The sequence below is a fragment of the Ictidomys tridecemlineatus genome, chromosome 9 (assembly GCF_052094955.1).
Source record: "Ictidomys tridecemlineatus isolate mIctTri1 chromosome 9, mIctTri1.hap1, whole genome shotgun sequence".
NCBI lineage: Eukaryota > Metazoa > Chordata > Mammalia > Rodentia > Sciuridae > Ictidomys > Ictidomys tridecemlineatus.
Window position 1 is genome coordinate 100,201,941 of NC_135485.1, and position 26,171 is coordinate 100,228,111.

Genomic DNA, 26,171 nt, shown 5'->3' on the forward strand with positions numbered 1-26,171 from the left:
TTTTCTGTAACCAAAAAAAGACTTAACAGCTAAAAAAAAATGCACTTTCGCTGTTTTAATAACCTGGAAATCACCAAAAATTATGATTCATAATAAATGAAGGTAGGTAGAAATTTACAGTATAACTATCTTTCCTTTATGGAAACCTCTGGACTATTGTATTTATTTGTATGTATTTGCCAGAAACAAGATGTATATAACCTTATTCTACTCACTCTGTCTACCAATATTTCCTACACATAAGGTACTTTATATTTATTTTTCACAAGTCCAGGTGCACTTTTTCCAGGCCTTACCCTCCCTAATACACTTAGATCAAATATCAACTGAGTTACTTTCAGTACAAAGATTTAGTCTGCTCATGTTAAAAAATTGGCACCTTGCCATTGTGATCTTCAATAAAGTTGAGATTTAATGTCATGGCCAATCATCATCTTATTCTGAAGCACAAAATTCAGAATATCTCATATTGCCATGATACTTTTTAAAATGTCAGATATTACATGTTTTAGCACTTTAAAGAATTCACATGGAATTTTTTCTTTCCTTTTTTTTTACTTACATTAAATTCATTTTTAAAGGATACATTAAACAGAATTTGTACATATTAATGGGGTACCATGTGATGTTTCAATATTTAAATATACTGCATGATGTTTAATTAGGATAATCCTGTCTTAAGACATTTATCATTTATCACTTAAAGTTGTACAAGTGTCTTTTTAAATTAAAAATGCATTGTTTAAAGCTTGTTTCATAAATTAACAGGTTCTTTGGAATATATCTTAAGTAGATGTCTCTTCAGTAATACTAGTAAGCAATATTATTTTATACTATGGATTGTTATATAGAACTGGCTATTATTGAATTCATCTTTTGTTTATGTACAGCTATGTCTATAAAGATATGTAGATGCTTTTTTTTATATTTCAGGAGTTATACTCTTTATGCTGTGGTGTTTAACCTGGACATTCTCAGGCTCTGAAGCTCTTCCTGATGGAAATTTATTTGGACTAATAATTATTTTTTGTAGTGCCTTTCTTGGGGGGAAATTTTTGGAAATCATTAAAATACCTTCAGTGCCTCCACTTCCACCCCTTCTTGGTAAGTATTTAATTAGCTCTCTCTTGTTCATTATTGACTGTGAATTTTGAACATTTTCTAATTGGACTAGATATGATTCAGAAATATTTCAATTTAATATAATCTGTGCAGCTTCTCTGTGTATGTATTTATTGTATATGTGTATCCATGTGTATATATATATATATATATATGTCTTTTTTCCAAAAAAATTATTTTAAAAATAATTTAAATATCCTCACTACATGATTCTTGTTGCTCCATTATTTCATAAGTAATTTTTTCTTAATTTTAAATATATTATAAAAAAGAAAAATATAGAAAAGACTGAGTTTTTGTGTCATGTAACTTGAATACAAGATTCAAATAATATACTGACTAGGGCACCAAAAGGTCTATGATTTTTGAGTAAGCTGTTTGGTCATCAGCACTATGTATATTTATGGATTCCTCACCTGCATTATGCACTGTTTCTTCATCACCAGTGTTCTGTAACTCTCCAGCTGAACAGAATAAAATTAGTGGAAGAATTTTTATCAGAAATGTCTCACATCACTGGGTGCAGTGGCACATGCCTGTAATGCCAGTGGCTTGGGAGGCTAAGACAGGAGGATCTCGAATTCAAAGCCAGCCTCAGCAGAAGGAGAGCACTAAGCAACTCAGTGAAACTCTGTCTCTAAATAAAATACAAAATAGGGCTGGAGATGTGGCTCAGTGGTGAAGTGCCCCTGAGCTTAATCCCTGGTACCCAAAAAAGAAAACAGAAAACACAGAAATATCTCTTATTTTCTAAGTAATCAATACATCTAAATATTCAATATACTATCAGCAGAGATTATCTCTATATCTTATATCTAATGCATTTTCTAGGTTCATAATACCCTTAGAGAGGACCCTCTAAGTATTTATTGAATCTTTTTCCTCCTTCCAAAAACTTGTTTTCTCTATAACTTAGGCTGTTTCTGTCTTTTGCATGGACTATGGCAGAATCTTTTAACAGACTTTTGTCTCCAGTTTTATCCCTGTCTAAATCATTAAAACTATAATGTATCAATCACTTCCTGCTTAAAATCTTCCTGTGGTGCTTTATTCTGGCCAAAGGGAAACTTTCCATGATCTGGCCCCTCCAGCTCCTTCTTCCATTCCTATCTGTCCTTTATGATCCAGTAACAATGAATTACTTATATCACATTTAGACGTGTTGTTTCTTATCTTCATTACTTTATTCATGCTGTCTCCTCTTTTTGTATATAACCTGCTCTTTATGCAAAGTAAAAAGAGACATGTTTTTAAAGAGGGGAGTGTTTGTTTTTCTCTCTTGGATAATTGAACTAAACCAGACATGCTTTATGTTCTTCCTTTCTTTTTTTAGGGATGTTACTGGCTGGTTTTATGATCAGGAATATTCCATTCATTGGCAAACATGTCCACGTACATAACACATGGTCTGCAACTTTAAGAAACACTGCCCTTACCATTATCCTAATACGAGCTGGGCTTGGACTTGATCCACAGGTAGATTTTCAAATGTATCTTGAATTATTTCAAATATTAGAGGCTGGTAGGAAAGAAAAAGAGACAGAATTTTTGTAATAGCTGTTCCAAATAGAGCAAACTAAGATAAAGAACAAAGACTTTGCAAAAGTACTGGCATCTTAATTTCTATTTCTAGTTATCATTATTACCAATATGAAGAGAGATCATTGCAGTGTATGGTCTCTATTGGGGAGCATCTATAATTATTTACACAGAGAAATGTCTCTTATGCAGCACTTGTATATTACTTGGGAGGCTCTTCTATGGAGAACTATTTACTTTTCAGTTAATAAAGAAAAGGTCACCCTATAAAATGATTCTTTTTTTTAAGGAGATTAAGAATTCAATAATATATTTGTTTCATGACTTTTTCTCCATAGAGTATGTTCCTGTTTTGTTGTAAAAGCACATTTTAAAATTATTTCATAAAATATTATAATATGGGGATCATAAACCTTTTTCACTTTAAGAGGATGACTATACATGCACATAATAGCAACTCAAATAAATGTGGAAAATGTATATGTTTAATGGAAATATTATCCCATAAGCATAAATAATTATAGTCAGTGATAATTTTATTTTCCAATAGAAAATTTGAACCCCTGAGAAAATTGAAAAGTTCTCCTTTTTAAAATTAATTATAAACTTAAGTTATTTTTTTGGCATTTTGGTGTGTTCTATTTGTAAATATTAATTTAATCAAATAGTTAATTGCTAAATGGTAATTAATGGAAAACACCCATAGGATATTATCATTCTATCAAATATTAGGAAAATTGGGCAGTTAGAAAGATTAGATACTTAATTATAAAATAAACAATATTTTATAAAGCATGAAATTATTTATTATCCAATGTATGATGATATATAAAATTAGCTATATTAGAGTTTCAAGCCCAATAGAATGATCTGGCCAAATAAGATGCAGTATAGTAAAAGTTTATTACTCAAAAAACTCTCTAATTCAATGTTTGCTTAATACTTTCCTTTTTGACCTTTGTAAGTTTACTCAAATATTACTCTATATTTCAGGCTTTACGACATTTGAAAACTGTTTGTTTAAGATTGTCTTTCGGTCCATGCATCTCAGAGGCATGTGCAGTTGCTGTTTTTTCCCACTTCATTATGCAGTTTCCTTGGCAATGGGGATTTCTATTAGGGTAATTTTTTTCTTTTTTGCCTATGAAAATACACAGTTAATGATGGTTGGTTCAAAACTATTGAAATATTCAAAATATTGTATAAACAAGATCTTCATTAAAATTTGTTTTCATAAAGTAGATGATTCTTGGAAATCAGTTGACCAAACACAGAGCCATGTCCCAAATCTATCATGTATTTGACAAACATTCATAGTTCTTAAATATGTAGTGCCATGGTAATCCACTTCATCAATTTATTCTTTCTTTTCTGTATTATAATGTATTTGTATATTTTATCCTATCTAATGGCCTCTTCCTCCTATACTATATGTATGTATATATATATGCATGTGTATATATATATGAGAGATATTTTTATAGTTATATATTTGTAATTTTTAAAAACTCCCATTTTTTAAAACACACAAATAAAAACTCCCTAAATTCAATGCCCCAACTGCCTTTTTTTTACTATTCATCTACCTGATTGTCCTAATTCCTTAAATCTGTAAACACTTTCTTATTGCCAAATCCAATGGATTTTTAAAATTAATTTGTATTGTTAAATGCCCAAATACATTTATCTTTTATTTCTTTTTTTTTTTTTTTTTTTTTTGCAGTGCTGGGACCCTTCAACCCTGCATTTACCTTTTTTGTTGTTTTTGTTGTTGTTGTTTTATTAGTTGCTCATGACAATACAATGATCTTGACATTTCATACATTTGAATCAAATGCATTTACCTTTTGAAAAATTAGAACTTTACAGATGAAAGTGAAGTACCCATTGAGTATGCTATCAGTATATGAAATTGTAATGCATCCATATCCTCTCCAATGGTAGTGTTTATTTAATTTTACTGTTTTTAAGAGAATGTACAGTTATATCCTATTGCAGATTTATTTTATATTTACCTAACTACTGTCATTGTGCATCTTTTTATGTGCTAGAGTATTTGTATGTCTTCTTTGATGAAGTGTCAGTTCAAATCTTTTGCCAGTTTTTAAAATTATGTTCTTCATCTTCATGTTGAGTTTTAAATTACTTTTATATAAAGCCTTTTGTCTAATATGTGTATTGTCTAATATATTTTTTTTCTTCAAATGTGTGACCGATATAAATAAATTGACTAAATTAACAGAAATTTGTTTCTCACAGTTCTGGAAGTAGGAAGGCAAAATTTCTTTCTTTTCTAGTTCTCCTTTTTCTTCTATTCATTAAATATTGAAATGATTTAAGACCTAGTATCAGACCCTCTTTTTTTTCTTATTCTGACTCTGATTCTTCTCTTATATTGTAATGATTTCAAATCTATCTCCAAGCCATTTATTTTCAAGTCCATAACTCAAGTCCCCTATATTCCTTTAACTATAGGAGACACATACCGAGAGCTCTAAGTGGGAACATCACATCAAAGTAGAGGATCATATCTTATGAGGTAGATGTCTAATCCTCAAAACCCAAAAGTGTTCATCTGAAGTTTTGTTACTGTTTCAAATTATGTGACAACAATTATCATTTTTGAGTCCTTACCATGTGCTATGCAATCTTCTGTGAGCTTTGCACATATTAATTCATCTTTGTAATGCTCATTTTAATCTCACATTATTCCAAACTAGAAAACTTAGAGAATGGTTAAATATATCACTTAACTTTGTAAGTAACTGAAATTACCTTGTAGCATGACTTCAGGGTTCACATTCTCAACCTTGTACTAAGACTATGAATATGTATGTAGCACTTTTGATAAAGGTGGCATTTCAAGTCAAGATAAGGAAGCTTTAGTTAAAAAGTATATTGGGATAACTGGAATATTATTTGAGAAAAATTAGGGTATTGTTATTTTTTTTTTTTTTGCTTCATAGTACATGTCTAATGAACTAAAGACTTCAACATAAAATGCATATTTTTAAAAAGTATATTTTTTGGGGGGTACTAGAAATTGAACTCAGGGTCACTGAGCCAAATCCCCAGTCCTATTTTGTATTTTATTTAGAGACAGGGTCTCATTGAGTTGCTTCCTCACTTTTGCTGAGGCTGGCTTTGAACTTGAGATCCTCCTGCCTCAGTCTCCTGAGCAACTGGGCTTAGAGGTGTGTACCACCATGCCCAGCAAAAAAAAAAAAAAAAAAAAAATTCTTTTAGTAATACTTTTGATGATAGAGAGGTATTTTCTTTTTCCCAAAATGTGTTTATTTTAAATTGACAGATAAAATTATAAGTCTTAATCCAGTATAATATAATATTTTGGAATATGTATGCATTATGTAATGATTAAATCTAATGAAAATATGCATTACCTCACATAGTTATCATTTTTATGGGGAGATGTAATATCCACTTTAGGATTAGTCATTAGTATAGTCCATCATAACTTTTTAATTTATTCCTTCTACCAAATTATGATTTTTTAACATTTCCCTAATATCCTTTCATTTTTTTAATAGTGTTTCAAGAGAAGATTTAAATTTTGATTTATATTTTATTAGTTTTTCTTTTATGGTTTGGGCTATTTTAAAAAACTTGCCATCCTCAACAAAAGTTATGTTAATTTTTATACTTTCTTCTGAAAGTTTCATAATACAAGCTTTTAAACTTAAGTGTATTACCCATTTACAGACAACTTTCATTGGATGCCATGAGATAAGAGTCAAGATTCATTTTTCCTAAAATGCTATGAAGTTGTTATAATGACTTCCTCATTTATTATTTTAGCACTTCTAGTGAAAACTTAATTGATTATACGTAGATGGACTTATTTCTATCCCATTGATCTAAAATGTCTAGACTTATATCAGTATCACATTTCTTTGTTCTTTTTTTTTTTAATTTTTCATCAAAAATCATTTTTATTTTTTTATTTTTTTTTAATTTTTTGTTTTTTTTATTGGTTGTTCACAACATTACAAAGCTCTTGACATATCATATTTCATACATTAGATTGAAGTGGGTTATGAACTCCCAATTTTACCCCAAATGCAGATTGCAGAATCACGTCGGTTATACATCCACAATTTTACATAATGCCCAATTAGTAATTGTTGTATTCTGCTAACTTTCCTATCCCCTACTATCCCCCCTCCCCTCCCCTCCCCTCCCTTCTTCTCTCTCTACCCCATCTACTGTAATTCATTACTCTCCTTGTTTATTTTCCCATTCCCCTCACAACCTCTTATATGTAATTTTGTATAGCAATGAGGGTCTCCCTTCATTTCCATGCAATTTCCCTTTTCTCTCCCTTTCCCTCCCATCTCATGACTCTGTTAAATGTTAGTCTTTTCTTCCTGCTCTTCCTCCTTGCTCTGTTCATAGTTGCTCTCATTATATCAAAGAAGACATTTGGTATTTGTTTTTTAGGGATTGACTAGCTTCACTAAGCATAATCTGCTCTAGTGCCATCCATTTCCCTGCAAATTCTATGATTTTGTCATTTTTTATTGCTGCATAGTACTCCATTGTGTATAGATGCCACATTTTTTTTATCCATTCATCCATTGAAGGGCATCTTGGTTGGTTCCACAGTCTAGCTATTGTGAATTGTGCTGCTATGAACATCGATATGGCAGCATCCCTGTAGCATGCTCTTTTAAGGTCTTCAGGGAATAGTCCGAGAAGGGCAATAGCAGGGTCAAGTGGTGGTTCCATTCCCAGCTTTCCCAGGAATCTCCAAACTGCTTTCCAAATTGGCCGCACCAATTTGCAGTCCCACCAGCAGTGTACAAGAGTACCCTTTTCTCCACATCCTCGCCAGCACTTGTTGTTGTTTGACTTCATAGTGGCTGCCAATCTTACTGGAGTGAGATGGTATCTTAGGGTGGTTTTGATTTGCATTTCTCTGACTGCTAGAGATGGTGAGCATTTTTTCATGTACTTGTTGATTGATTGTATATCCTCCTCTGAGAAGTGTCTGTTCAGATCCTTGGCCCATTTGTTGATTGGGTTATTTGTTATCTTATTGTCTAATTTTTTGAGTTCTTTGTATACTCTGGATATTAGGGCTCTATCTGAAGTGTGAGGAGTAAAAATTTGTTCCCAGGATGTAGGCTCCCTATTTACCTCTCTTATTGTTTCTCTTGCTGAGAAAAAACTTTTTAGTTTAAGTAAGTCCCATTTGTTGATTCTTGTTATTAACTCTTGTGCTATGGGTGTCCTATTAAGGAATTTGGAGCCCGACCCCACAATATGTAGATCGGAGCCAACTTTTTCTTCTATCAGACGCAGAGTCTCTGATTTGATATCAAGCTCCTTGATCCATTTAGAGTTAACTTTTGTGCATGGCGAGAGGAAGGGATTCAGTTTCATTTTTTTGCATATGGATTTCCAGTTTTCCCAACACCATTTGTTGAAGATGCTATCCTTCCTCCATTGCATGCTTTTAGCCCCTTTATCAAATATAAGATAGTTGTAACTTTGTGGATTAGTCTCTGTGTCCTCTATTCTATACCATTGGTCCACTCGCCTGTTTTGGTACCAGTACCATGCTGTTTTTGTCACTATTGCTCTGTAATATAGTTTGAAATCTGGTATCGCTATACCGCCTGATTCACACTTCCTGCTTAAAATTGCTTTTGCTATTCTGGGTCTTTTATTTTTCCATATGAATTTCATGATTGCTTTATCTATTTCTTCAAGAAATGCCATTGGGATTTTGATTGGCATTGCATTAAACCTATAGAGAACTTTTGGTAATATCGCCATTTTGATAATGTTAGTTCTGCTTATCCATGAACAGGGTATATTTTTCCATCTTCTAAGATCTTCTTCTACTTCTCTTTTTAGGGTTCTGTAGTTTTCATTGTATAAATCTTTCACCTCTTTTGTTAGGTTGATTCCCAAGTATTTTATTTTTTTGGAGGATATTGTGAATGGAGTGCTTTTCCTCATTTCCGTTTCAGAAGTTTTGTCGCTGATATACAGAAATGCCTTTGATTTATGCGTGTTGATTTTATATCCTGCCACTTTGCTGAATTCATTTATTAGTTCTAGTAGTTTCTTTGTAGACCCTTTTGGGTCTTCTAAGTATAGAATCATGTCATCTACAAATAGTGATAATTTAAGTTCTTCTTTTCCTATTTTTATGCCTTTAATTTCTTTCGTCTGTCTAATTGCTCTGGCCAGTGTTTCGAGAACTATATTGAATAGAAGTGGTGATAGAGGGCATCCCTGTCTTGTTCCAGATTTTAGAGGGAATGCCTTCAACTTTTGTCCATTCAGAATGATGCTAGCCTGAGGCTTAGCATAGATAGCTTTTACAATGTCAAGGTACGTTCCTGTTATCCCTAGTTTTTCAAGTGTTTTGAACATAAAGGGATGCTGTACTTTGTCGAATGCTTTCTCTGCATCTATTGAGATGATCATATGGTTCTTATCTTTAAGTCTATTGATGTGGTGAATAACATTTATTGATTTCCGTATATTGAACCAGCCTTGCATACCAGGGATGAATCCTACTTGATCATGGTGCACAATTTTTTTGATGTGTTTTTGTATTCGATTCGCCAGAATTTTATTGAGGATTTTTGCATCTAGGTTCATTAGAGATATTGGCCTGTAGTTTTCTTTCTTTGAGGTGTCTTTGACTGGTTCCGGAATCAGGGTGATGTTGGCCTCATAGAATGAATTTGGAAGAGCTCCCTCTTTTTCTATTTCCTGAAATAACTTGAAAAGTATTGGTATTAATTCTTCTTTAAAGGTTTTGTAAAACTCCGCTGTATACCCATCCGGTCCTGGGCTTTTCTTGGTTGGTAGTCTTTTTATGGCTTCTTCAATTTCATCCATTGATATTGGTCTGTTCAAATTGTGTGTATCCTCCTGATTCAGTCTGGGCAAATCATATGACTTAAGAAATTTATCGATGTCTTCACTATCTTCTATTTTATTGGAATATAGGTTTTCAAAATAATTTCTAATTGTCTTCTGTATTTCTGTAGCATCTGTTGTGATATTGCCTTTTTCATCCCGTATGTTAGTAATTTGAGTTCTCTCTCTTCTTCTCTTTGTTAGCATGGCTAAAGGTCTGTCGATCTTATTTATTTTTTCAAAGAACCAACTTTTAGTTTTGTTAATTTTTTCAATAGTTTCTTTTGTTTCAATTTCATTAATTTCCGCTCTGATTTTAATTATTTCTTGCCTTCTGCTACATTTGCTGTTGTTTTGCTCTTCCTTTTCTAGGGCTTTGAGATGAAGTGTGAGCTCATTTATTTGTTGGTTTTTTCTTTTTTTGAGGAATGACCACCAGGCGATGAATTTTCCTCTTAAAACTGCTTTCATTGTGTCCCATAGATTCCGATATGTTGTGTCTGTATTTTCATTTATCTCTAAGAATTTTTTGATTTCCTCCTTTATGTCTTCTGTAACCCATTGATCATTCAGTAACATATTGTTCATTTTCCATGTGATGTAGGATTTTTCCTTCCTTCTTTTATAATTGATTTCCAGTTTCATTCCATTATGATCAGATAAAATGCATGGTATTATCTCCACCCCTTTATATTTACTGAGGGTTGCCCTGTGGCATAATATATGGTCTATTTTTGAGAAGGATCCATATGCTGCTGAGAAAAAAGTATATTCATTTGATGATGGTTGATATATTCTATATATGTCAGTTAAGTCTAGGTTATTGATTGTGGTATTGAGTTCTATAGTTTCCTTATTCAACTTTTGTTTGGAGGATCTGTCCAATGGTGAGAGAGGTGTGTTGAAGTCACCCATAATTATTGTATTGTGGTCTATTTGATTCTTGAACTTGGGGAGAATTTGTTTTATGAATGTCGCAGCGCCATTATTAGGTGCATAAATATTGATAATTGTTATGTCTTGTTGGTGAATGGTTCCTTTTAACAGTATATAATGTCCTTCTTTATCCCTTTTGATTAACTTAGTCTTGAAGTCGATTTTATTCGATATGAGGATGGCCACCCCTGCTTGCTTACGAGGACCGTGTGCGTGGTATATTTTTTCCCATCCTTTCACCTTCAGCCTGTGTATGTCTTTTCCAATCAGATGTGTCTCCTGGAGGCAGCATATTGTTGGATTTGTTTTTTAATCCATGATATCAGCCTATGTCGCTTTATTGGAGAGTTTAAGCCATTAACATTCAGAGTTACTATTGATATATGGTTTGTACTTCCATCCATGTTTGATTATTTATCCCTTTTTTTAAAAAAAAAAATTTAGTTTGTTTCTCCATGATTATTTTTCCCCTCGCCCTCTGTCTTTACCGAGGCACTTCCCTCTGATGGTTTTGGTTATTGTTTTTCATTTCTTCCTCGTGTAGTGTTTTGCTCAAAATGCTTTGCAATGCTGGTTTTCTGGCTGCAAATTCTTTTAACTTTTGTTTATCATGAAAGATTTTTATTTCGTTGTCATACCTGAAGCTTAATTTTGCTGGATACAGAATTCTTGGTTGGCATCCATTGTCTTTCAGTGTTTGAAATACATTGTTCCATGACCTTCTTGCTTTCAGTGTCTGTTATGATCCGTTGTTAACCTTATTGGTTTACCCCTGAATGTAATCTGTCTCCTTTCTCTTGTAGCTTTTAATATTTTCTCTTTGTTCTGTATATTGGATATCTTCATAACAATGTGTCTTGGCGTTGGTCTACTGTGATTTTGTGTGCTCGGTGTCCTGTATGCATCTTCAATTTGTATATCTGTTTCCTTTTTTATTTCTGGAAAGTTTTCTGTAATTATTTCATTCAGCAGGTTACTCATTCCCTTGGTTTGAATCTCTGTACCTTCTTCTATCCCGATGACTCGTAAGTTTGGCTTTTTTATGTTATCCCATAACTCTTGGATGTTTTTCTCGTGATTTTTTACCAGCCTTTCTGAGTTGGCTAGACTCTTTTCAAGATGAAATAATTTGTCTTCATTATCTGACGTTCTGGCTTCTACTTGCTCCACTCTGTTAGTGATACTCTCAATTGAGTTTTTAATTTGGTTTATAGTTTCCTTCATTTCTAAGATTATGGTTTGATTCTTTTTTATAATCTCTATCTCCTGATAAAGGTGCTTAACTTCTTCTTTTATCTGTTTGTGTAATACATTCTCAATGTGTTCTTTCGCTGCTTGAATTTGCTGTCTCGTATCCTCTTTAAGGTTCCATTCCATCTGTCTAAGGTGTTCCTTGAGTTCTTTATATGACCATTTTTCTGATGACTCTAAGTCCTCCTGAATATTTAGGCTGTCCTGCATTGTTTGTACTCCTTTTCTTCCTTGCTTTTTGAAGCTGCTCATGTTACTTCTTGTTCTGTTTGACTGCTGAGTTACTGTTTACTCCTATAAATTTATTTGATGCTGTAGCCGCAGGTTTCAATGAAGTTATCTCCTCCGCCACAGTCTGATGACGTCAGTTGTCTGCCATGGTGGTATCTCTTGCAAATGGCGACAGTTCATTTCCCTTTGCCGGGTGACCAATGCAACGGGTGGGTCCTTACTGTCTCTCCCAAGCCCCGTTTCAAACCTGTGGCCACTACCTATGAAGGCTCGGTTGGCATTTACCTCCGTAGGATCAGAAGGGCTGACCGGTTGTTTCAGCCGGATGGATTAGTGCTGAGTCACAGCTGTTTGTCTGCGGGAAGCAGGCGAACGGGAGCTTGAATTCAGCCGATCCAGGTTCAGTGTGTGTTCTGAGAGGCCCAAACAGCTCGCCCCAGATCCACGTCAGTTCAGCATTGCCTAGTGATCCTGAGCAAACAGAATTAGGCTGTTTACGACTCCCTATGCTTGCACAGCTGAAGAGGTCAGAGACTTGATCTCTCCGCGCCCGCCGCCATGTTGGAAGATCCAGTATCACATTTCTTGGTACTATTTCTTTAAAGTAAATCTTGATATTAGGCAATTTAAGCTCTCTAAATTTGTTATTTTTCAAGATTGGATTGTTGATTCTCAGTTCTTTTAATTTTAATATACATTTTAGGTAAGGTTAAGTTTTACAAATGAAAAAAGCTTGGATTTTTACTGTGATGGGGTTAAATCTACAGATCAATTTGAAAATAGTTGATTTACACAATATTAGGAGTTTTAATATGAATATGGTAAAATCAATTTATTTGAGCATTAATTTCTCTTGTAATTTTATGATTTCATCATACAGGTCTTATACATATTTTATTAAATTTATTCCTAAGTAGTCTATGTTTTTTATATTCTTATATAGTGTATTGCTTTCTAGTTTACTTTCCAATTATTCATTGCTGTTCCATAGAAATGTAATTTATGTTTATGTATGAAAGTGTGATTCTTATTACTATATAAGAGTGGGTTTCCTAATTAAGTCTGGCAAGCTCTGTCTTTTAATTAGAGCATTTACACTTTTATATTTAATAAAATTATCAATTTTATTTGGTTTAAATCTGCCATCTTACTGTTTTCTATTTTCCTCATCTCTTCTTTGATTTTTTTTTACTCTTTCCACAATCTTTTCAATGAACTGAAAATCATTTTTCATTATTTCTCCACTCCTGCTGGTGGAAACTCAAAAGATTTTTCATCCCTTTCTGGTTCTGTAAATTTCTGGAACTCTCTTTTTGTAGCACACTCTCTCAAGTACTTTGCCTTAAAATTTTGTAAAATTTTAGATGTTTTGCTTCTCCAAACTCTATTCTTTGTCTCCTCAACTTAGCAAGATAACCGGCTCTAGTTTCCTTCTACCACAGCTTTAAAATTGCTTGGAAGCAGAAAGTCTGAGCAATAGTAAAGTTGACTGCACTTGTTTTTCTGTTTACATTTCTTATGCAGTCTATTGCCCAATGTCTGAAAATAGTTGTTTCCTGTATCTTCTCTGCTTTTTTAGATACTTTCAGCACTAGAGTGATTACAGAACTATGTTCTCTCATGGAAATAAGCAGATATCCTACCTCTGAATTTTAAAATTTGCTCTTTCATATGACTTGCCTTGCTACCCATGGTAGTTATCAGATTATTTCTTATATGAACATCCCACCTTCATATAATTAAATTTCTGTCTTTTTCTTACCAATATTTATACTGCTGTCTCTATTGTATTATGTTGGGTGGAACTTCCACTTCAATATTTAATATTAGTGCTGAAGGAAGAAAAGATCTCTATCTTTTTAAAAGATATTAATGAGAATACTTATAATACTTATCATCTATATGTTTAGTATAGGATGGTGACAGATGCTATTTATTAGGTTAATATTTCATGTGTTTGCTTGACAACAGAGTCTGTTTTAATTTTGGTACAGTTTCATCCTTTCAATTTGATAATGTAATAAATTACATTGGCAAATTTTCCTAGTGTAGAAGTATTCATGTTTTCACTTGTATAGTCATCCTTTTATATTATTTTAACAAATTAATAGATTTAATTTGTTCATATTTATAATGTTACCTTTAAGATCATAAATGAGATTGAGTTGTTTTTTCCTCATGCCATTTCTGTTTATTCCATCTTTTAATGCATTATTGTTATGCTATCACTGCTTCAAACTCCTTCATATTGATACCATCCAGCATTTTGATATTAGCAATAAACTTTTTTTTTTCCTGTGGAGCTGGGGATTGAGCCCAGGGCCTTATGCATGCAAGGCAAGCACTCTACCAACTGAGCTATGTTCTCCCTCCCTTTTTTCTTTTTAAAGTAAAAATTAACAGACATTATCAAGATACTGAATACCCTTAATTTGTATCTTTCTTAAAGCAACCTCTGAATTTCTTTATCCTCTTATTTGAGAACTTTCAACAAAATTATTGTTAATGTGGATCTTTATGTGACAATTTTTTGAAACCCTGAGTCCTTGCAAATAATTAAAATTGAATAATAAATTACAATTAACCATAAACAAATAGCTATTAATTATTTAACATAAAATAACTTAAACCTTCATATTTGGATGGCTATTTGATTTAAAAATTATATGTTACTGTGAATGGTGGCAATGCCTGTAATCCCAGTGGCTTGGAGGATCACAAGTTCAAAGCCAGCCTCAGCAACTTAATGAGACCCTTTCTAAAAATAAAACATAACAAGGGCTGAGAATGTGGCTCCCTGGTTAAGCAGCCCTGGGTTTAATCCCTGGTGCCAAAATAAAATAAAATTATATGTAAGTCATTTTCCTTCAGCATGTTAAAATTATTCCTATTTTATTTCTTGTATCTAGCCTTTCTGTTGAAAAATCTGATATCACTTTAGTTCTTGCTTTTTGTAGATATTATTTATCTCTGAGATCTTTTATAATTTCCTCCATCTTTGATATTTTTAAATATTACAGTAAATTATTTAGAATTGGGTTTTTCCTTGAATCTCCTGTTTGATCCTTTTAGTCTAACATCTTTTCCTTTAAGGAAAATTTACTTCCTACTATTTTCTCAAAATACCCTCTTCTCTAATTTCATATAGTTGTAATCCTGGGGCTATTATGATCTGTATATTGGCACATTGACTAGTCTTTTTGTATCCCTTATCTTGTACATTTTTAAATGTTTTATCCTCTCCAGCTTTTTGCAGGGTGGGAAAGTTGCCTTTCCTCAATCTCATCTTTCAGTCCACTACTCCATTCCTCAGCTGTATTCATTATTCTAGTCTACTTGAACTATTATGGTCTTTATTTCAATGACATTTCTATACCAAATATTTAACTTTTTACTTTTTATATTTTTTATTCCTTATTTTAGTATTGTTCTTACTTATCTTGATATGTTTATTATGCTTATTTTAAATTCTTATTCCATTTCTTCTAATACTTTAACATGCTGTAAAATCTGCCTAATTTGCTGTGTATATTTCAAAACTGTTATTATGTCACAAATATCTATGATTATTATATATTCCTGGTAAACTTTTAAAAATCAATATTAAGTTTACTTTTCTCTCATTTTAATGCTTATATATTTTGAATTATGCTTTGCCAAATATTAACATTACTCTGCTGCCATTCTGTCTAGAGTGAGATGATGTCTTAGTTTTGATTTACATTTCTTTAATTGCTAGAGATGATTAACATTTTTTATATATTTGTTGATTGATTGTATATCACCTTCTGAGAAGTGTCTGTTCTGGTTTGGCCCATTTATTGATTGGGTTATTTGGTTTTTTTGGTGTTTAGTTTTTTGAGTTCTTTCTATACCGTACAGATTAGTGCACTATCTGATGTGCAGCTAGTAAAAATTTTCTCCCAAGCTGTAGGCTCTCTATTCATTCACCTCACTGATTGTTTCTTTTGCTGAGAAGAAGCTTTTTAGTTTGAATCCATCCCATTTATTGATTCTTGATTTTAACTCTTGTGCCATAGGAGTCTTATTAAGGAAGTAGAGGCCTAATCCGATAAGATAGAGATTTGGGCCTACTTTTTTCTCTATTAGACGCAGGATCTCTGGTTCAATTCCTAGATCCTTGATCTACTTTGAGTTGAGTTTTATGCATGGTGAGAGATAGGGGTTTAATTTCATTTTGTTGCATGTGGATTTTCATTTTCCCCAGCACCATTTGTTGAAGAAGCTATCCTTTCTCCAATGCATGTTTTTGGTGCCTCTGTCTAATATAAAATAACTGTATTATGTGGGTTTGTTTGTCTCTGTGTCCTCTATTCTGTACCATTGGTTTAATGTTGCCAATACCTTGCAATTTTTGTGACTATTGCTCTATTATTTAAGGTCTGGTATAGTGATGCCACCTGCTTCACTCTTCCTGCTAAGGATTACTTTAGCTATTCTGAGTCTCTTCATTTTTCCAGATGAATTTCATGATTGCTTTTCCTATTAAATTGTTAAAATTTTTATTGAAATATAACTTAATGTTCAGACAAGTACAATGTACATAAATGTGTAATACAGTTCATTGCATAATTAAAAGATAACTATTTACATAACCACCACACAGATAAAGCAATAGAACATTGCTAGAACCCCAGACCTGCCGTTATCACATGCCTCACAATCACCTATCTCCTCCACACAGATAATCACTTCACTAACTTTTAATAGTATAGTTTAGTTTGTTTCTAATTTTGTTTTATATAAATGAAATCATGCAGTGTTTATTCTTTTGTGACTAGTTTGTTTCACTCAACATTATGTTTGAGATTGAACCATGTTATTGTGTATTAATGTATTCATTCATTTTCATTGTTGTATAATATGTCATTGTATGAATATGCTAAAGTTTATTTACTTATTCTATTTTCAATTTATATATTATGAATATTCTAGTGTATAGATCTTGGTATACATGTACACAGTTTTCTATAGACATAGAAAGGAAATGTTGATTCATATGGAAAATATGTAGTTCTATAGGTAGCTTGTCATATATTTTTGATATTCCTAATTTATACTCTCATCAGTAGTTGATGAGAATTTCTGTTATTCAACATTCCCACCAACTTTGGAATCATTATAGTCTTTTTTAAAATTTTTAAGCCATTCTAATGACTATGTTATTTCTTTGGGATTTTTATTTGTATTTTCCTGATTTCCAATGAGGCTGAAAAATGTTGGTTCCAATTTATTTCCTATATTTGTAATGGAGTCTTGATTGTTTTTTCCATTCATTTGTAGAAGTAATTAAGATATTCTAGGTACATTTTTTTGGTGAAAAATGTTATAAATATCTTCCATTCTGCAACTTCTCTTTCATTCTCATTTAATGATAGAAAATTTTAGTTTTAATATAGTATAATTCATCAGTTTTCCAATTACAATTTTTGTGTCATATTTACAAAATCATTCCTTATCCCCAAATTCAAAAAATATTCTTCTATATCATCTTTTAGAGCTGAGTATATTGGCACAAGTCTGTAATCCCAGTTACTTGGGAGGCTGAGGCAGGAAGATTACAAATTTGAGGCCAGCCTCAGTAACTGAAAAAAATCCTGGCACAGAATAAATTTATAAAGGGTTGGGAATGTAGCTCTCTGGTAAAGCATTTGTATAGCATGTGTGAGGCTCTAGGTTTAACCCCCAGTACTGGGAGAAAAAAAATGTTCTGGAAATTTTACTGTTTTATCTTTCACATTTAAATCTACAGTCTATCTTAAATTGACTTTCTGTTTTTGATATGAGGTAGGGCCAAATCCCTACCCTCCATGAATATCCAGTTAACCTAACACCATTGACTAAAGAATTATTCTCCCCATTTCGATTATTCTTAGTGTCACATTTGTCATAAATTGACTTTCCACATATGTATAGGTCTGTTTTTAGACTCTTCTTACCCAATAGTCTATTTTTCTATCCTCTGCCTTAATTATGGTAACTTTATAATAATTCTTATACAACAGAACTATCACTTTTATGATCTTCAAACGTGTCTTCTCAACCGGTGCAGTGGTGCATGTCTGTAATCTCATTGGCTTGAAAGGCTGAGGCAGGAGGATCACATGGTCAAAGCCCAGTCTCAGCAACTTAGTGAAGCCCTAAGTAGGGCCTGAAAATAAAAAATAAAAATGGCTGAGGATGTGTTTAAGCACCTCAGGGTTCAATCCCTGTTGTTAAAAAAAAATAGAGTATCTTCACTATTCATAGTCCTTTATATTTCCATATAAGTTAGAATCAATTTGTCTATTTCTGCCAGAAAAATAGTATTTGATTGAAATTATGTTAAGTATATAGGTCATTTGAGGGATGATTGACCCATTTACAATATTGAATCATTCAGTTTATGGTCTATCTATCACCATTTCTTAAACTTTTCTCTAATTTTTTTAAGGTTCTTTTTCCTATGTGTCTTGCAAATATTACACTTATTCCTAGGTAATTGACAGTTTGGGTGCTATTATAAATAGTAATTTAATTTTTCATTATATAATTTGTTGCTGGTATTTAGAAATATGATTTATTTCTTTTTATATTGTTTCTGTTTCCAAAAGCCTTTCTATACTAACTTTTTAATTCAATTAAATTTTTTTGTTTTAATAAATTACACATGACAGTACAATGACCTTGACATATTATACATTTGAATCAGATGGGATATAATTTCTCATTATTCTGAGTGTACAGGTTGCAGAATCACATTGGTCATGCAGTCACGTATATACACACAGCAATAATAATGTCTATTTCATTCTACTGTCCTTCCTTTCCCCCCTTCCTCTCCCTTCCCCTTTCATCACTTATTTCTAATTCAAGTAAATTTTTAAAGTTTCCTTTTATTCTTACATTTTGCTTCTATAAGATGATGATACAAATTTTCTGTTTGATTCATTATAGTGAGTTACATTGATTTTCTAAAGTCAAACATTCATTCATGAAATAAATCAAATTTAGAATTCATACTTTTCAACTTTCCTGTACCATTTGGTTTTATGTGTATAGGTATATATGTATATGTGTATAATTTTAGATACATATATATGGGTAGTACCTAAATCACTTTTTGTTTCCCTCCCACCATTATATGCACAATAACAACTCAGAGCTAATTTTTTTAACTTTTTTTTTATTTTTATTTTTTTATTGGTTGTTCAAAATATTACAAAGCTCATGATATATCATCTTTCATATATTTGACTCAATTGGGTTATGAACTCCCATTTTTACCCCAATTACAAATTGCAGAATCACATTGGTTACACACTCTCATTTTTACATAATGGCATATTAGTGACTGTTGTATTCTGCTACCTTTTAAAAAAAAAATTCAGAGAGATTGTCTTATAACTTGTCCCTTGAATTCACTGTAGGCCAATTTCATTTCAATTTTTTCAGTTATGCTTTCTTTTACATTTTTTTTTTTACTTTTCTTACTTTTTCATGGACTAACAGCATTTTGTTTGTTGAACTTTGTTTTATTCCTTTAATATTTAGAAACTAGAAACCCATTTTCTCAGGAATAACACACAATTTTGGAAAACATATATAAGTTTAAAACATGTTTTCACTTATTTCTACTATTTCATTCTCCCACCAGTTGATATAATCTAGAATTTTAGTCTAAGATTATTGTAAAGGTTTCTTTACAGCTAAATTTTTTATAGATTAGCAGTAAGTTTTGATGCTCATTCTGTTTTATATAATCATCACCATCATACTCATGAGCTGGGGATGTGTCTCACTGGTAGAGAACTTGCCTAGTATGTGCAAGTGTCCTGGGTTCCATTCTTAGCATCCCCAAAATAATAATAACAATAATAATTATAATCATCATCATTGCAATTATTTATATAATGCTTGCCATATGTCAGATATTTGAAATATTTGATCATTATTAATTTACTTAATCCTGACAAAAAGTACATGCTATTATTATTCCTGTTTTCATGTAAATAAAGCAAAAAAGATATAATGTGATTCTCCTATGGTCAAATAACTAATAAGGTAGAAATGAGATTTGAAGCCACAACTATGACTCAGCTTAAAGCCCCCCAGTCTAAACTATACTGCCTTTATCCTTCTTTCAGATATATATTTTTTATACTAAATTTTCTTCCTAATGAGTTCATCTCCTAGTTGCTTTAAAACTGATCATTAGGTGATACTTTTGTCTTTTGAATATCTGAAAATAGCTTTTATATAACTGATTATTGATTGTAGTTCAAAATTTTTTTATATATAATGCAAAGAGATAACTGTTATTTTAGATATAACAGTTATCTCTTTGCATTAATTTTGCCCATGAGAAATTTGTTATCAAACTAATTTTTAATTCCTCTTTTTAGGTAATCTCTTTCTTTCCCTTTGGAAGTTGGTCTTCTGAATTTTTCTAACTATTTGTTTCTGGCTGCACTATATATGGTTTTTGGACAGCAACACTAGTTATTACCTAAAAGCCTATAGGAAATATAGAACCTTGGACCCAACCCCCCAGGTCTTGTGAATCAGAATGTTCATTTTAACTAGATTCTTATATAATTTATTTGCATTCTAAATCTTCAAGATTATTTGAACATTAATGTTTGAAAGTAATAATCTCAGACAAGTCTTCTTCTTTAGTGAAATATTTCAACCATGTAGAAGAGCAGAAAGAATAATATAATAAAGACCCAAATACCCTTAACTTAGTCTTAACAGCTCATGAAGAAAGTAAATTACAAACATGATGATATTTCATCCCTATGTTCTTTAGTATTCATCTCTAAAAGCTAAGGGCATTTGTCTAACTAAATTCACAATAATTACTTGACGTCTTTAGGTAGGTCTTTATACAATTTGTTCCACATAATATTTGGAGAGTTCTTTTTTTTAAAGAGAAAGATTTCTTTTTTTAAGAGAGAGAGAGAATTTTTTAATATTTATTTTTTAGTTTTCAGTGGACACAACATCTTTATTTTATTTTTATGTGGTGCTGAGGATAGAACCCAGCGCCCCGCACATGCCAGGCAAACGTGCTACCGCTTGAGCCACATCCCCAGCCCTGGAGAGATCTTTTAATCAGAGAATTGTTATAAGTACTTTTTCAGCTCTTGGTTATACCTTTTAAAGATTTTAGTATACTTTATCTCTCCAACCCTCTCTTATTATGTCCTTTTTAACTCTCTCCTCTGTGCCTATTAAGATATATGAGTGTATGTATTTTATTTGTTTATTGTTTTGTAGTCCATACTAGAAAATTCTATGCTCCCTCCTCCAGCTTATTAACTTATTCTTCAGGTATGCCCATATCACCTATTTTTTATTTTGACAATTGATTGTTTGTTTCGAAGGATTATGATTAAAATTTATGAAAAAGCACAATTTATAATACCTAAGCTGTAGAACCAATCTAGATGTCCACCCACAGATGAATGGATAAAAAAAATTATGGTATATATACACAGAGGAGTATCACTCAGCCATACAGAAGAATGACTTTATGATAGTCTTTGGTAAATGGGTGGATCTGTAGACTCTCATGCTCAGTGAAATAAGCCAATCCCCAAAAAATCAAAGGTCGAATATTCTTTCTGATATGTGGATGCTAACCCAGAATAAAGCATGGAGGGAAAAGAAAAGTTCAGTGGATTAGAAGTTCAGTGGAAGAGAAAGGGGAATGTAGGGAAGGGAGGGGGAATAGGAATAGGAAAGAGAGTGAAATTAATCTGACATAACTTTCCTGTGTACATATATGAATACAACATGGTGAATCCCAACACTGTGTACATTCCACAAGACTGGGATGCTAATTAGAATACAATATATTTAATGCTTACATCAATACATAAAAATAGATTCTACTGTTATGTATAACTAAAAAGAATAAACATTTTTTATATGTAAAAAAAATTATGACTAGATTCAGTATATTTTCATTATTCTGAGGATATTTACATTTATTCTAAAGTCTTGTTCTGGTTTATCTTTAAAGTATATCTCTTAAACAAGATATAAATTTTTCCACTTATTAAAAATAATACTTCAATTCAGAGTGTTGTGTTTCCTCTTAATATTTGGTGATATTTTAATGGGTGCTTACATGTGTGTTTGAGACTTTGTATTAACTTGTGGTTACCCTCTGTGCTATTGCTATCTTACAGAGAATAGGCCAATTCTGCTACCAAGAGAGATAACTAAATTTCCTGAAGCAAAGGCTGAGATTAGGATTCTTATGCAAGTTATTTTTTGAGGAAACCAGTGAAGGAAATGAAGGAAGCCAGATAGGACTGGGGAAAATCAAATGGTCCAAAACTTTGCTACACATTAAAATCACCTGGGAACTTTTAAAAGTTACAGCTTTTAGAGGAGTGATGTCAGCAGAATAGGAAGCCCCAGGCTCTCCTTTACCCACAAAGACACCAACTTCACAACAATATATGGACCACATTGCTCTTGTGAAAACTCCAGAAGCCACTTGAGGGGTTACAGTGTCCCAAGCAAATGCAAAACCGAGAAGAGATGAATTGGAGAGGTTAGGAAATTCTGGTGTGTTTAACCACCATAACCCATTCGCCTCCCTGCACAGCTTGGAACAATTGGGAGAAAACTCTCACCTCCCAGTTTCTCCCTGAAGAGGGAAAGAGAAAGGTGGAACATGCGACCTATGTTTTGACTTTTCAGGGGATGTCCAAGAGATTGATTTCTATATCACTGACTGGGAGCACTGATGGAAAAGGAAGTGAAACACTTTGGATACCTGAGGTCCACTGTAAACAAAGGTAAGTCCTGCAGGTTACTAGAGCACCAGGGAGATTACAGGTCCACAAAGAAACATGAGGGGACGCTCCAGAGTAAAACAAAGGTGACTTCTTCAGCTGAGAGATAACACATGCAAGACCAGAGAACATGCTTCCCCAGATATATTTATGAGGTCCCCACAAGTTATAGATGGACTGATCAGTCAAGTTCTTTATCTCCAAAAAGACTGTCCGTAAAGGCTGGGGGTAGCTGTTTTCCAAAATGCCCAAATTTCAAAAGAGACAACAAGGCATACAAAGAAAAAGGGATTCACAGCTCAATCAAAGCAATGAATTTCCAGAAACCAACTAATCAAAATAATCATCATAAAAGTCCTCAATGAACTATAAAAGAGAATACACACAGACAACTAAATGAAATCAGAAAAGGGTACATGAACAAATTAGAATACCAACAAAGAGATAGAACCATTAAAAAAAAGAGCCATACAGAAACTCTGGAGCTGAAAAAAAAATAGTAACTGAATTTAAAACTACACTAAATGGAATCCACAAACTACTGGATCAAGCAGAAGAATTGATGAACTTGAAGACATATCATTTGAAATTACCAAGTTGAAGAAGCAAAAAGAAAAATAAATGAAAAAGAAGAAAAATAGAGCCTAAGGGGCTTATGGAATGCCACTGAAACTTGTAAATCTTCAATAATAAAAACAAGCAGTGTGGTACTGACATAGACACATAGATCAGTGGAACAGAATAGAGAGCCCAGAATTAAGCCCTCATAAATAGGAAAATGTGATCTTTGACAAGGGTGGTAGGAATGGTGTGGAAGGTAGATTTGTTCAGCTGTTCTTACGATGGTACTTCAAATAATCACTTGGTCTCTTCATAGATCTTCCTGCTCCAGCATCTACCTATTCTGACCTTGGAGCACCTTTAAAAGTACACCATATCTTTGGTAGCAGTCTTTGTTTATATACATTTTGGCTTATGGTTTCCTTTTTAAATCCTAAACTGTATCTTACCTTGCTGGAATATGCATAGTTTTGTGTCCATTTAGGAATCCCCTTTTGTTTTCTAGTTAGGTTATAGATTTTCATGTTTATATCTTCACATGAAAGAATTTAGGGACAGAGGGAGAGCAATTTGTGCTCAGTCCAGTAACTCTAGAAAATTTTAACCAGCACTAAAGATCTTATGGACAGCTTTATCACCATTAAGTGATTTTCATTCAAAAGCAAGAGGTTTTTTTTTTCATATGAAATTGTTAAAAAGGTTAATATATTTCTTGTAAAGTTTACATAAAACACTTGCTAAAAGCACATTTTAAAAACTGGTTTTCAAAGTCTTTCTTTCAGTTTTGTACTAGGTGCTGTCTCTCCTGCTGTTGTTGTTCCTTCCATGCTGCTTTTGCAAGAAAAGGGATATGGCATTGAGAAAGGCATCCCAACCTTACTAATAGCTGCTAGCAGTTTGGATGACATCGTGGCTATCACTGGGTTCAACACATTCTTGAGCATAGTCTTCTCTTCAGGTAAACAACACAGCAACTGCCGTGGCATTCCCATATTTTTTTTTATTCCTTTAAGCATACTTTCTGACTTTACTTCTTCATTTATTAACCAAGACTTTTCAGTCTCACATCTTTTATATTCTTTGTAGAAAGTTCATTCTAACCCAAGGAAGAAATTTCAGTGATTTGAAAAACTACTACTTAACAAAAGATTTTATTTTAATCATTAAACATTTCAATTAATTTGATAATTCATATTATTACTATTTATCTGCTTGTGATGCTTTGGAATTTCATGATAGTTTTCATTAAGAAAAAGTAATCAGCAGTATTATTACTACTACTAATATCTTAATAGGTATTTTTTAAATGTAACTTTTTATCATTCTAATAAATCATTAGTTCTACTATTAAGACAATTTAAACATAAAAAGCCAGGACAACCAAGTGCCTTGTTTGGTAATGATGGGACAAGATCCTACTACACAGTTCTGATTCCCAGGGTGGTATTAGGTCTCAAAGATTACTGCAGAAACGTGAAAGTAAGAATTTGTACATTTATTATGCTTTAATTATCTATAGTGTTTGAAATTCAGTCTTCTGTATTACTGAAACATTAAAATATGTTTTATGTTAAAAAGTAATAAAGAGCTGAAGTTATAGTGCTGTATGCCTATAATCTCAGCTATTTAGGAAGCTAGGGCAGTTCAAGGCCAGCCTAAACAACACAGTAAGATGCTCTCAAAAAAATAGTAATAATAATAAAATAATATAAATAAACAGGGAGAAAAAAGATAGATTAAAAATTTTTCCATCTGACCTTTTGATGTAAAACTACCCAGAATTCACTTCTGTTCTGTTCTCTTCTTTCCCTGTTTTGCCCTCCCAGTATTTTCATAAAAATTATTGAACACTGATATTACATTCTTGTCACCTGAGTTGTTTTTCAGTTAACTATATTATTACAAGCATGTTTCTTTTCATAGAGAATATATAATACATGTATTTTCATGTCCTTTTAATGGTTACATAATATTCAGTGGCCTGCATCAGAATTATTTAACCTATTCAAAATAGAAGTTGATTCCCATGTTTACCATTAAAATAATGCTTGGTACTTAATCTTAAAATTTCTTAAAATTGAATTTTTGGTATAAAAATGTATATAGTTATAACCTTTTTGAAACAAATTGTTAATAAGTCCTACTACGCACATAAGCTTGCCATTTTGTCTTTTCAAAACTAAGTATTAGAGCCAACTATAGTGGCATGCACCTCTAGAGTCAGCTACTTGGGAGGCTAAGGCAGGAGAATCACTCGAACGCAGGAGTTTGAGGCCAACCTGGATACAATAAGGAGATACTATCTTTAAAAAATAATATATAGTACTAGTCTTTTCCATTTTTGCTAATTTGACAGGTGATAGGTGAAAGTAGGATCTCATTAAATAAGTACTTTAAATACTTTATGTACTGGTGGTGTTAGACAAATGTTTATGTTTATTAGTCATTAGCATTTTGGAATGTTTTGTAAATTGCTTTTTTTGAAAATTGTTTGCCTATTCCTTATAGATGTGTTCATCTTTTGTTCTTGTTGATATATCAAGATTTGGCATAAGTAGAGCACTGTGGTACAAGCCTCTAATCCCAGCTACTTGGGAGACCTAGGCAGGAAGATCGAAAGTTTAAGGCTATCCTCAGGAACTTAGCAAGACTCTGTCTCAAAATACAGAAATTTTTAAAATTTGGAGATGTAGCTTAATAGTAGAGTGCCCCTGGGTTCAAACCTCAGTAACACACACACACACAAACACACACACACACATTCTGCATAAAACTAATAACAATAACCTTTGTTTTATATGCTATAGTTTTCCTATT

At 32.4% G+C, this 26,171-nt stretch overlaps 1 protein-coding gene across 1 annotated transcript in view; it reads left to right on the top strand.

Moving 5' to 3' along the window:
- Slc9b1 (solute carrier family 9 member B1) overlaps positions 1 to 26,171 on the top strand; it is an 86,969-nt gene that overhangs the window by 35,191 nt on the left and 25,607 nt on the right. The window contains exons 4-7 of the mRNA XM_078021868.1: positions 934 to 1,104; positions 2,456 to 2,598; positions 3,655 to 3,782; positions 24,137 to 24,312. Of these exons, the coding sequence (XP_077877994.1) occupies positions 934 to 1,104; positions 2,456 to 2,598; positions 3,655 to 3,782; positions 24,137 to 24,312 (618 nt within the window). The remainder of the gene's footprint in view (positions 1 to 933; positions 1,105 to 2,455; positions 2,599 to 3,654; positions 3,783 to 24,136; positions 24,313 to 26,171) is intronic.